Source organism: Copadichromis virginalis, linkage group LG4 (genome assembly GCF_057382275.1).
Source record: "Copadichromis virginalis isolate Kocher_CV1m ecotype Utaka linkage group LG4, C_Virginalis_male_GT1.1, whole genome shotgun sequence".
In the NCBI taxonomy this organism is placed as follows: domain Eukaryota; kingdom Metazoa; phylum Chordata; class Actinopteri; order Cichliformes; family Cichlidae; genus Copadichromis; species Copadichromis virginalis.
The window spans coordinates 26,939,150-26,953,395 of NC_140621.1; the positions used below are offsets into that span (position 1 = coordinate 26,939,150).

Genomic DNA, 14,246 nt, shown 5'->3' on the forward strand with positions numbered 1-14,246 from the left:
TCAATCTTTGTGTCTTTCGATTTTTAATTATTGTTTGCTTTGCCAATTTAGTTTTGACTCGTATTCAATGAATTTATTGTGTATTTAATCCTGCCCTTGTTACTTTGTGTGCATACTTTTTCCATAATTGCCTCTCTTTTGTTTAGTTTGGTCCTTGTTTTTTTTTTTGCGACTTATTTTAAAGTATTCATGTTCTTTCCACAAGCTTCCTTCATGTCTCTGTGTCCTGTATTTGGGTCATCTCTTGAACTGAAATCCTTGACAAGACAATTAACTGAAGTGCCAAAGACTGATGAATACTGAGGGCCATAGATGATGTGTTCACTGTGTCAGAACAACGCTGCCTTTCCACTGTCTAATCTGCTGTAGACTTTGAAATAGGACACACCATGCCCGTCCGTTATGATATATTTATTTTAAAAATGCAAACTTTTAAAGATGAAAATTCCACAACTAGGACATGGCTACACGAATCTCCAGTGACATCTGTAATGCTAGAACAAGCAAATCAATACTGCCAGTTAGTCATTCTGTCAGGTGCCCCAGCTGAGTTGTGCTGGCAAATTCAACACTTGCAAAGCAAGTGTTTTAAAGCAACAGTTATCTGTTCTAAGACAAAATGCTCAGCAATTGTGTTGCAAAAATTACAACAAAAGCACAGGGAAAAGTGTAGCTGTGAGCAGTGAGTGCACCTCATCACAATTCCTTGGTATGCTGGATGGAAAAAGGGACACCATTTTATAGTGCAGACCTTGAGATCAGGTTGTGATTTCGCGTTCGAACAGGGTGATAAATTAAGCTCACTGTATAATCCAGGGATATAGCTTGGTGTTATAGGATCAAAGCACTAAAGAGGACTCTAGTCTGCCTCCATTTGGTCCTATTCAGTCACTAATGACTCTCTATATTTGTCTCCATTCCGAAATGTATCGTGCATGTGTTACATAGCCAATAACTGATTAACCAAAGATTTAATAACAACAACAAACAAAAACAAAGAAATAAAGAGACATAAATGCGATACATAAATAAGTAAACAAGAAGATTTTTATGCACATGAGTCATAAAAGTGCACACAATAAACACCAGAAAAAAAGAGAACGTTTATGTCGTACTCCAACTTTGTTTTTTGTTTTTTTAAATTAAGCAAACCCAAATTTTCATGAAAATGTACAAGACGTTATATCTAAGGATATATTTTAATATTATTTTCATGGTTATGCATCCCAAATTCTGTTTTACATGTAGGCCCACAGGTTTAAGTCTCAACGTGTTTTAATGTGGCTCATGTTATTGTTACCATGCCTACACAAATGCATTAACCAAATTTTATGTTTGGGTTGCTTACCATAACCAAATGTTTTTTTTTCCACATATGATTGAGTGATACTTGTCCAAATGTGTTTACCAGGCCCCAGAAATAAAGAAGGACAATCTAATGTTTCTGGCATAATGAAGAGGTGATTTGTAAGTGTGTCATTTTTGAATAAGGAAATGTGGAAATCTTTTTTTTCCCCATAGTACTCTTTGGTGCTTCAAATTGTTGTTCTACATAAAAAGAACAATAAAAGTAATAACAAAAACAAAATAAAATAAATTCATGCCTTAAAACAATCTTTCTACTCTAGGGCGAACATACAAAATCTTTATATTTCCAATCTTCCTGCTGAGAGATTCCACAATGAAATTCATGAGGAAAATGCCTTCAAGGATCACTCGGGGGCATTTTCCTCATGAATTTTATTATCTTCATTAAAGGAAGACAACAAGGCAAGAGATTCTCCTGAACCTGCACCAGTCCTACTTAAGGTAGATTGCTGCAAAAGTTTCTGTATCAAGATTGCACACGCTTATGCTTCAGCACCATGACATTGCAGTCTATGATTAATTCAAAGGTTCCATGAAAGAGAGAGAATTAAATTACAAGGTCATACAAATATTGATTTACTGATTTGTAGGCCAAAGGCAAGTTTGCTCTTTTTATGGTATTTTCTACTTTCTTTTATCACTATCAGGATGGTCACTTAAATCCATTTTGTCATTTCCTTTCTAAATGTAGCCTGATAAACCATTTTTGCAGGTACGAACCCCAGCGGACAGCAGGGTGTGATTCTGCTGGCCACAGTACTCTGACTTTAATTGCACTGAGCCCCGTAACAGTTTGAGCATATACAGTCTGCCAAAACCTTCCCACAATAGCCGTTCATCTCAGCTCCACCAGACAAGCTTAGACTGTGGCAGAGTTCAGAATCAAGTCATTTCATATTAGTAGACTCAAATCTCAAAGGTGGAGCTGCAGCTCCTGAGCTGTAACTATATTGAGAAAGTGCCACAGGCCTGATGTAGTTTGCACTGGCAGAACAGAAGCTTCGTGTGTGTGTTGTCACAAGAATTATTTTGCAGTCTTTGGGGTTTCAGCATAAGACTGTGTATTGCAACTTCAGATACTCAATCAGGTACAGAAGAGCCTCTGTTGTCACATTAATTCACCATAGAAATGATGTGTCTTGCAGGAACTGGCTCTTGGCTAACTAGGCTGCATCCCCAGTACACCATGGAAAAAAATGCACTGGGCATTAGTTGCTGGTGTAAAAGTCATTTTTTTACATTTTAGATTTAACAATTTGTTGTCAAGATATACAAACCACATTACATCCTTTATACCGATTTAAATCATTTTAGCTTTGCTTTATTTTTAATCTAATTCCTGTAATAAATATTTTGGTCTTTAACTATTATCTGAATGGCTCAGATAACAGACACAACAAAGGGAAGATAAAATGACTTAATATATTTTCTCATGTGCTCGTGTGATAATCATTTATCATCAGCGGCAAGTCGAAGCTTCCTTTTGAATACCATTTCACTTGTGTTGTTATTAACAAAGAAAAATTCTGCTGCAACTACTTCATGGAGATTCTGAACATGCCCAGAAATCTCTGACAGAGTGACTCTTAGACAGGTAGATGGTCTGATAACAGTGGGAATTCACAAACGGTGCAGTTCGTGTTTGAGAGCTCTCTGATTCTCTGAGTGGCAATTTATGAATACAACAATTTCAACAAACCCATTGAGCTCTCCTACACTCTCTTGACTGGCAAACACCTAGTAACCATTGTGCTCTAAACACTTGTTCATACTTTCTTCCCACTCAGCCAATCACCTGCATTGCTTACATGTAGTTTTGCTTTGTGGGTTTACTTGTTTTTTTGTTTTTTAATTACTAAAACCCATACACACACACACACACACACACACACACACACACACACACACACACACACACACACACACACACATACACACACACACACACACACACACACACACACACATATATACATATACATTTATTTATGTGTCTGTGTGTGTGTATTTCAGCAACTTATAGCCCATTGAATCTCATGATACTATCTATTGTGTAAGTGAGGTTTATTTTCCAAGGAGTAACTCCGATTTTTTCATATAAATGTATATTGATAGCAAGCTGTTGCTTAGTTACACACCCAAGAGTTAATAGTATAACCGCTATGTTTCTGACAATGTGCTTGGTCATCTTATGGATGCAAAGTTCAATACAAAATTCATTCTTCTCTTTCCGAGTTTTTGCTTCCTACTCACTGCTGAAATAAATACATGACCCAATATGTCAACCAGTCACTACGTGTATCTTTCTAACCAGGAGTAAATATTTAGACCTCAAACATTCACAACAACCAAAATGACCAACTCTTAAACCCAAGGTGAGCTACAGATTTGGCTTTGTAGGTTGATTAATATGACAATGGGATTATTATTCGTATTGATAATCACATTGTTTGTCCAAATGTCAATTAACATCACCTTGTAACAAAAGTATAAATTATTACAGCTTTACACTAATACAGCACCTGCAAAAGCCTTAGTCATGGTAACATGTATTTTTGTGTGTAATAGTAGCTCCCATTATCACAGTTTTTCATTCTTATTTAATGGAAATGCACTGGCTGAATATTAAAGAGCTCCTTTGCTATACTGCAATCCTTTACCGACACTATAATATGACTTGGTATCACCCCTGGTTTGCATGCCCAGCCAGCTACAAGCATTAGAAATGACAAATCTGGTCAAGCAACATATACATAGAAATATTTTTTCCTATTACGACACAGAGATCTTTAAATATAGCAGGGGCGCGCTGTTCTGAGAAGCAGGCATTGCAAATTGTTTGTGACCCAGTACTTATTGTGACGATGGCTCTCCTGGTGTGTTGGAGGTGTGTGATGAATGAGATTCTCTAATACAGGGAGACATTTCGGTGGCATGCAATTTTAGATCCTCATATTGTGGCAACAAAGTGTACAAGTTAAGGTCTACTGAATATTCTCATCAGTAATTATAGTCTGCAGCCCATGTATAATAAATTCAGTGAATAATACGCCTAAGCAACATCCTCAGCACAATGCAAAACGCGGGATTGTTTTCTGCCTGGATTCTTTCACTCAGAAATGTGACTTCACCATCAGCGTTGTTAATTTAAAAACGCTAAATATCTGTTTCCCCTCATGTATCAGGTTAAACTTTGTTTCCGTTTCTTTCTCCGTCATACACACATTCTCTCCTCTTTTGTAAATTAATGCGCCGCAAAAAACCAGCAGGGTGCAGACATGAGCTTTCTGTAAAAAATAACCTCTATCAAAATAATCTCTCTGATATTGAATTTAACAGTGAACTTTATATGGAGCAAATCACACTGCAATAAGCTCTCGCATACTCTAGTGTCGAGTTTTATATCTCCACGAGTAGTTCTATAAAGGAATAAAGATTAGCTTTTTCCCCCCACACAACTCCCTTAGATTAGGAAATCTGACGTTTCTAGCACTACTTGTGCACGGACAGAGGAAAAGTGGGTGTACACACTAGTTGTGCTGTGTGGCTCTGTAGTGCCTCAGCTCAGATGAGCTCACCCAGCCGATGCGCACATCGTAGTATCCTACCAATGTGAGAAGGCGTAAGGACGGCGAGCAGCATCCTGTAGTCAGTGGGAAGTGTGGATGCTTTGGTACAAAGGAAACCGAGTTTCTACTACGCAAAGTAAATAAAGGGACGCGTAAAGGATTGCGCGCCAAACTGCCTCTTGTTGGAAAGATTTAGTGGCTTTGTAGGTTGCCTCCACCGATGGGAATCTACTCTTTTGTGGGAGACGGGACTGGACTTCGGGTTGAGCGGTTGAAGAGAAGAAGCGTACTTTAAACACTCTGGTTTTCATTGCCTTTTTTTCTTTTTCTCTTCACAAAATGCCAGGATTTCGTCCATCATACGCTGCCCAGTTCCAGTCAGGCTGCTAATTTGGAAGGACGCCAGACCTCCAGCCTCTCATATCTGCAAGTTCAGTCCAATAAATTGTGACATTGTCTGTCAGCCTTGGAATTAGAAATCGATACTCGAGAAAAGGGACGCATTGTTTTTCCTTCGGAATTTTTACGGTCTAGTTCCAGCTATCCTTATAAATATGCGGTTTGGTTGGATTAGGGTGGTTTGGTCCAGCTTCACGCTTTTTTTAGCTGGAGCAGCGTTGATAGTGACTGATTATTGCTGTTGAATTTGTCCATGCAAGACTCGGGGTGGAAACATGTCTGACCACTTCTTTGAGAGGATCATTGCTATCAGAGATGGCATTTTGGTCCAGCACTTCGGTTTTCACCTCTAAAGTGCCCCGGAAAATCTTATTCATGTTCACCCTCTCCCTGTCTGTCACCTACTTGTTCTATAGCTTGATGAGCTGCTACAACTCGCTGCAGTTCCCTCTGCAAGAGACCTATGTGTATCAGGGGAGGCTGGTGACAGAGGAGACAACTTTTGTGACATTGAGAGAGAAACTTTATTCCACTTCCCAGGGCTTTTCTGAATTCACCGAATCCGAGAGAACAACCCCGGTATCCATCGCGAAAGAACATGCCGAGGCCGAACAAAGGACAGTGGAGTGGATTAGGACTCAGCCGTCTCCAACTAAATCGGCGGCGGCGTATCATACCACTGCGCTGGAGAGGGAGCACCAGGAATTCAGCACCACGGACAGCGAACTCAGGGTGAACTGCACCTCGGATTACGGAGAGAAGAAACTTCCCCAAGCCATTATCATCGGGGTGAAGAAAGGGGGAACCAGAGCCCTGCTGGAGGCTCTCAGGGTGCACCCGGATGTCAGAGCAGTTGGAAATGAGCCACATTTCTTTGATAGGAACTACGAAAAGGGGCTTGACTGGTACAGGTGAGTTACCTTTTCAATCACGTGCAGTTGTTTGTAGAAGGTCACGCATATATATATATATTATATATGCAGGCGTACATGCTTTATTAGTTAATTAATTTTTGACCGTGTATAGATGACATGTAATCCCATTCACGGAACATAATTTCAGCCATCACGGCAAAACTTTTCCACTTGTCAATCTGCACTTTCAGCTACATTAGCTTACTTACGCTAAAATTACAAAGCAGAGCCTAAAAGGAAAAACGTCGCACTGTTATTCTCTATACCGATTTTTCATAAATACACACTGGAGACAACGGCATGCTGAAAGTGTCGGAAAAATCGAATAGAGCAGCTTTAGAGAGTGGTTTCTGTACCAGTAATACACATGATTTATGACATTTGTCTAAAACATGATGCTGTCCTTTAAAAGAATCAATTTGAATTCTTCTCCTTCTCTACTACATGGGTTAAGTGAGTTCTATGACTTTTTATCAGACAAAAACGAGACGTGGTTTTACTGTTTTTATTTGAAGCTTTCCCCGGCTTTATCATAGAGTTTATAATGAAAACATATTTAATCCCATTAAAAACCCACAATAGTATTAAAAATAGCAAAGAGTTATACATTGTTCACCTGGTGTCTGCCATATACCAGTGGATGTGCTGTCACACAGGAGGTTAAAGGTTAGACAGGGGATCATCATCATATATTTTTAAGATTTTTAAGTTATTTATATCCATCTTATACAACATTTTATTTTTATTTTTACCATTTAGCTAATTTATTTTGAAAGAGCCAATTTGGGGCTCCATTTGTCTCCCTTTATCGACCAATAAAACTGAAACACACATCACTTGTGTGTTTCAGTTTCATCACGAAAAAAAAGATTAAAGAAAGCCTATCATAAATAAACAATACATCGTTGATAAATTGTAAGAAATTTTCACATTTACATTTTGACTGTGAAAATATGTAGTTACAATTCTGTACACAGTCACAACCATGCACACAAAAGCGTTACCGGTTTTTTAAAAAAAGGGTCAGATTGTATTTTTTTGTACGTATACTGCTTATTACATAAAGATATCCCACAAATATTTAAATATATGTCAATTTATATTTTGATTTTATGAGTCAAAACATAAAATCAATAAAATGAAACCATGAATTGCTGTAGCAACTGCTTTCTTTTATTGTCCTTCCATCTACTTGACTAATAGTACCATAAAAGCTTGATTTCTTGAAACACTCTTTGTTTCCACTACAACCAGTTCTCGGTTATGTGAGAATTATTTACACAACCTTTCATGTGTGGTAGTTGACATTCACTTTGACTCCAGGTTTATTTGCCAGCGAAGAACCTGTGTATCACTAATGTGTTTATAGGAGAAAAAAAAATCAATTTAGGAGTTCATTCATGGTCAGTTGGTCATGGCTCAGTTAGGCGTTGTTTTCACATAATGATGTTTGACCAGGGGAATTTTCTAATGGAGTCAATGAGCTGATGAGAATGACACTGACTCAAAGTCCCTTCTGTTCCTCTGTAGATCTAAGTCTGTTACACTGGTGTTTGGGTTGTGGAACATCTGCTTTCATCTCACTGCGTAGACATGGGAGCTCTCAGGCTGTTCATTTATCCTGTGCTAATGCAAGCTGTTTCATTATGCTTACGGTGAAAGGCTCATTAGACAGGAGGATGACATGCTCACATAAATAATAATAAATGCACTTGTGTGTTTTAGGGCCCCTGGGCTAAATAATTCCTGAAGGGGCATTTCATTTTGAACATTCACCTCAAAATGACACAAATAAACACGCAAGAAATATTTTACGTCGATGGATAGGCTTCATCGAGAAGGGTGTGATTTTGACTTGCTTCGATGGTCAAAGTGAATAGATATATGCTTTAATCATGAGTTGAGTCACCCTTTTGTCATTGATTTAAACATTAATTCAGGCAAAGTTTGTTTGTTCTAAACACTAAATGATGTATTATATTGCCTCTCTCTTCCCTGTCGGTAATGCTCTGGCTAATGCGCACTTAATGGAAGTGAAATTATGATCACATACTAATGTTTGCAACAGTTTGACATTGCTGTAGTTGAATGAGACCAGTAATCTCACAAAATGGAATTCATAAATTTGGGCCTGTCTCACTAACACCTGCTCTGTATTTTGACAGCTATGATAGAAGATCTATAAGGAATATATCAGTCTGACGACATCCTATAAGTACATAATGAAATGCCTGGGCTTACTTTCTGACCATGTGTTTTTCTGCCGAGGGCTGGTATAAATACAAGATAACAGAGCTTTATGGTTTTCTACACATATCCTACAAATGTTGTTAAAGTGTCTTTAGAATGAATTGCGATTGTGTTTGTGTTTTTCTTGTTTTTGTTAACTACCTATGTCATATCATGGCATTGCACAGGTACATTTTACATTTACAGATGTCTATGCATTTTGATATTTTTTCATGCAATTTTGTGAAATTAAAATACATAAAAAAATGCCAGGATCAGGACACAGAATGCATGTCTCTAGTTTAGTTTGGAAATACTGGTAGCACTAGCTTTTTTGGTATATCATGCAAAAATGACAGATAAAATTCCAAGATTTTTCTCTGCGGTACATCTATGAATATAAGCTCTAGTAAACTCTTGCTACAGATGTTATCTTGTACACAGCCATTTTTTTCTGGTATTTCAACTGTTATACAATGTTTCTTTACAACCACTCTTACAGAATAGGGCATGTTGTAAAACAAGGTCATATGCATAATTACATGAGTCTGTTGGAGGCACAATCTTGCTAACCCTAAGTAAGTTTTGAGGTTTGGATGTTTAACTGTGGAGTTTTAGGACTACAGTAATGGTAATTTACTTGTTGGAGCATAATATTAACTTATGCCAAACACGTAACTCACTCTAGAGTATATTACATTCAACACAGCAGGTTAATGCACATGAAAACCATTATCTACTGACCAATAAACTCTGCTGGAAAGAAACATTATCATCCCAGGAAAATCTCTTGGACATCTGTGTTCTGATAACAGATATATATATATATTAGAATCAAATTAATCTCTGATCTTACCAAAATCGTTGCTAATACATGTGTTTACATTACACCAATTGTAATTGCTTCTAACACCCAAGCATAATAAAAACGCTCCATAAAGTCAGAGTAAGCAGGTCCAGATGTTTCACAAGGTTGGTTTAAACCTTTTAATAAACTGATCCGAAGAAAAAAAAATGCCCAGTGTCAATGACTGATCGTGATTACTTTCTGGCTGCATTCCTTCCGCACAGGACAGATCATGTTGTCAATGTGTGGGGACATCTGCTTCTCCACGTCCCAAAAATAGCAGCTTCCAAGCTGAACTTCTTCATTGCAGAGTTTCCTTTGAATTCAAACTCGTAAATAATTAAAGAGCTAAGAGCAATGCAATAATGGCAACTGCTGTGCTGAACAAGTGATACATATCCGTTTTCAGGGAGCTGATCAAACACATGTGAAAGAGAAAAGATGCTTAACATATTCATCACTTTTATACATGTCACACTGTTCTGCATCAGTGCATGTAAACACCAGAGCTTATTAAAGCCATATTCTGTGAAAAGAGCTGACACAACATTTTTAATTGGAATGATTTCACTCAGAATGAAATGTAAAAAAAAAACAAGGATATAACCACAGTCAAAGGGAGTCATAGGTTCTCAGCAGGAACATATTTTGTATTTTTTTTTCCTGCTGGCTTCAAGCAGTTCATAAACAAAAGTGTAAAGCCTTGTGTATCGTGCCTTGATATTAGAATTTAGTAAGCCTTTCACCGGTTTTCGGGGTTTTTTTAAAAAGTTTTTTTAGTTAAAGGACCCTTTGTCTTGACAGAAATGGCAGGGCTAAATAAGGCCCTGCCATTTCTTACACACAATAAGAATGCATCTAGGCAATGTAGTACTTTAATTGACAGACAATAGTCAGTTGTATCCATCCTCAGTGATATATTTTGCATTTATTCATTTAGAATGAAAATAGCTTTTTTTGTAGGAAATGTAAGGAATGCACTCATATAGACAAATGTAACGGACCATCTACTTATTACAGCTACAAAGCTGTGGCCTATGGCTAAGCAGCGGAGGAACTGAATTGAATAGTTATTGATCGAGCTGCATAGACATAGTATAAAAATTGAATATAGCTACCGTGATGTCACCTGTTGATGTCTGATATCCTCTTTTTGAAGTCTTGAGATAAACACGTCTGTAATCGTGGTCAAGAAAAAGGGAGGGTCTCACAGTTGAACCATACACTTACTGGCTAATGACTTGTGATTTACATTTTGTTAGCCAATGAGCATGCCGTTTCGTAATCCTTAATCTCTGAACCATGGTTAGAGCAAATAAAACTTCCGTCCAAAATGAGTGACTGACCCTTCAAACTCCACATGAAAGTTTCTACATGGGTCTTGACAGAAAGCTAATTTCACAATGACTTCTATAGGTCCAGCTGTCTTTTTGCAGCCACAGTTATTGCCGTCAAGTGGCCGAGAAATAGAATGAATGTTTAATGCACTTCCACATTAGCTTGTATTTATTTTATACTGTCCATGGACAGCAGAGCACTGGAGACACACTGTACGCCTCAGTACTTGGCGATCCTGCTCTAAACTTTATGTCGTTTGCCATTTTGTGGCTAATTTGCATTGGTTCCTAAACACTTTCACTTTGTAATAATACCACTTACAGTTGTTGGTGGAATATCTAGGAGGGAAAATCTTCCTGGAACTGACTTGTTGCAGCAGTGGCATCTTATTACAGCCAAACTCGATTCAGTAAACATTTTAAAATGAGCCATTCTTTCACAAATGCTCATACAGGCAGACTGCATTGCTGTGTGGTTGATTTAGACACCTGTGGCACAGGGACTAAAAACACCTGAATGCTAAGATTAAGAGGTATGGCCCAAGACTTTTTTTTCCATATAGCGCATGGTTAGATTTAAAACAAAACTTGAGTTGATATTCCAAGTTGATAACCACTAGGGTTTGCTTACTCTTCATAGCTTTAGTGATGTAAGTGTTGAAGTATAGAAAATATATGTTGGTCAATCTACGTTGAAAGGGTATACATTTTTATTTAATCATTGTGTCTGATCAAACCAATAGGCTATGAATAAAAAAACACAGAAAAAACACACTACATTAACAATGTGTTACCATGAAATCATTCACTATAGTGCTATAAAAAAGTCTGTAAATTACGGTTAATTTTTTTTAAACTCTGTTTGTATGTATGGTGTACATAACCTAACCACTTAAATCTAAAATTACACATAAAAGAAAAAAACAAAATGAACTTAATGCAGTTTTCTATGCATTTTCAATCACCAATTCCAGTATTTAGATCATATGGAGAGCTAAATACCTTCTGAAATATCTATCTAGTGTCCTATAGTCTATGTTTTAGCAAAACAATATAAAATACCGTATTTATAATGTAACATATCATACTCTTAGATTGCTTAATTTGCATACAATTATACTAATTTATACTGGAGAAAAGTAACCCATTGCTAAAACCTTAGCAGCTGGAGAAACTTGAGGGATCAAAATGCAAAACTAAGCTTTTTTTTTTTATAGAGAACTTGGAAGGAAAATGATAATTTCACACATTTTGTATATTTCAGAAGATTTTTAACTTTCTAAAATTGTAGCATAAGCATGCATTTCTTTTGCAAAAGATTTCTGACTGGATTTGAGGTTAAAGAAGTTTTTAGTTTTTTTCAAGACTATAAAAGTTTAGTTTCAAACCCACCACATGTGATATTCCGATTAGGTTTCCAAGTTTAGTGTAGGCCTGGTATAAACCTCCATAGACAGTCCCAGATTGGGGACTGGTGCCGCGTTCTTGTTTTTAGCACTCTTGGATAGTTTCTCCAGTGTGTTTTGAGCTTACTTGAACAAGCAATTTGCAATGTAGTGGCATCATTACTGCTCACAGAGGACTTTCATCAGCCAATTGGCACTTTTAATGCTGCCTCTATTTCTGAGGAAAGAGGATAAGCCATCACCACAAGGATTTAACTTATCTGTTCTCTTGAGCTTGAGTCAACTGGTGCAAACGCCCATGCTGGAAAAGGAAGTGTTAGATGCTTGGTGACCAACACAGCAACTGTTGACTCCAGCTCTGCCTGTGCTCACGCATACAGTACTTCAGTGGAAAAAAAAATATGTGCATCATAAATTGTGCTAAAGAATTTAATTGATTACCAGTCATTCATTAAGATTTGTGTCTGATGTGGGTAAACACTCAGCAGGAATTCACTTTACGCTGATTTAATGAGCACCTATTAGAGAGGTTGACTGTTTGGTATTTTCGTCACTTTTGCAAAATGTCAAACAATGGTGTTTACATTAATGTTAACTAATAGGGTTTGTGAGGAGTGAGAAGCACAGCAAGAGTCTATAAAGAAAAAAACGATGCTAAACTGCTGTCAAAAAAGCTTCAAAAATTCATGTATCAATAAACAAGGCAGAAAACTATCCATTTTTGGACTGACAAATGGTAAATGGACTAGTACTTACATAGTGCCTTTCTACTCAGTTGAGCACTCAGAGCTCTTTCTACAAAATCTGGGGTTCAATATCTTGCCCAAGGTTTTTTTGGCACGTGAACTAGAGATCAGTCCGCTGACCTTCCAATTGTTCAATGACCTCCTGTACCACCTGACCCACAGCTGTCTAATTTTTATTATGCTTCTAATTTAAAGATAGTTAAAATATTAAATTCCAAAATAGAAAAGATATATTTTTCCAAACTTTAACATCTAAGGTGCATAGAATATTAATACTAGGAGTATCTGCCTACTACACAGTGGAAAAAAAAACACAATTTTGGAACATGTCAGATTGTCCATTTCAGATTAATTCTATTTGAAAAGCATGTGTATCCAGATCAAATAATACAGCAGAGAGCACGAGGTTTCTCATCTATTGAGGCTCAGTGTAATTCTGTTCCACACTGATGAATACACTGCAAAGTCAGTAGTTAGATTACTCTTTTCACAAATCAGAATAGCTTTCTGCCTGCAAAAAAGAACATCATATGGAGCAATTATGTTGTGTATTATGTGATAAATATGTAATTAAATAATGTTAAATGTTGAAGCCAGAATGCAATTTGCAAGCAATTCCAAGATTCAAGGTAATTAAAAGTGAAATGCACACCAGTTCTGCCTGCAGACTCATATTAAATTTGTGCAGCCTATCTGTATTATGTATAAAGGTGAACATTCGATAAGAGTCTGCTGTACAGCTACATCAACAGAGTAGATTCAAGCCAAATCCTATGTGAAATTCATCAAAAATCAATATGACTCTGAAACAAAGATGCTGGGTAAATTTCAAGTAGCTCTGTCTCTGTGTGCTAGTACATGCACCTCATGAGTACATGTGCTGTGTCTACCCTCCATATGTTTGGATAACCTGTTACATATTGAGTTTTCTTTGTAACCCTGGATGTCAAATTTGTCAGAGTGACCTACTTCACAGGGTGTAGGGTTATTGCCCTACCCACTTCAAGAGTTTATCATTCATTAACAATAAAAATATATATTTAAATTTCATTCAAATTTTATCCAAATAAAGGTTGCAAATGAGAATCAAAAACAAAATGTTATTTATTCTTCTTAATTTCCCAATAAAAATATACACATTTCCTTCAGCTTTGTGCCAAATTTTTCCTCTGAACGTCTGTGCTCAGTCTGCAGTGGCTCTATGCCCCACCAGTGGGCTCTGCCTCACATTACTTTTTAAACAGCTAGAAATCCATTTCCTGAAAAGTATGAAGCTGTTCTATGAAATGTGTCCAAAAGTAAGACTCGTTGACCCATAAATAATAAAATAATGTAATACAACATAATTTAGATGTGAGGTACAGATAAACACAAATTGATTAAGTTGAATACTGCGATGTACAATAAAAGAATCCTCGTATATGCCAGTTA

General features: G+C 37.0%; 1 protein-coding gene across 1 annotated transcript in view; it reads left to right on the top strand.

Moving 5' to 3' along the window:
* The first annotated feature begins 4,949 nt into the window (after nt 1–4,949).
* Nucleotides 4,950–14,246, top strand: part of hs3st4 (heparan sulfate (glucosamine) 3-O-sulfotransferase 4) — a 96,606-nt gene continuing 87,309 nt past the window's right edge. The window contains exon 1 of the mRNA XM_085454620.1: nt 4,950–6,247. Within this exon, the coding sequence (XP_085310746.1) occupies nt 5,652–6,247 (596 nt within the window). The 5' untranslated portion in view covers nt 4,950–5,651. The remainder of the gene's footprint in view (nt 6,248–14,246) is intronic.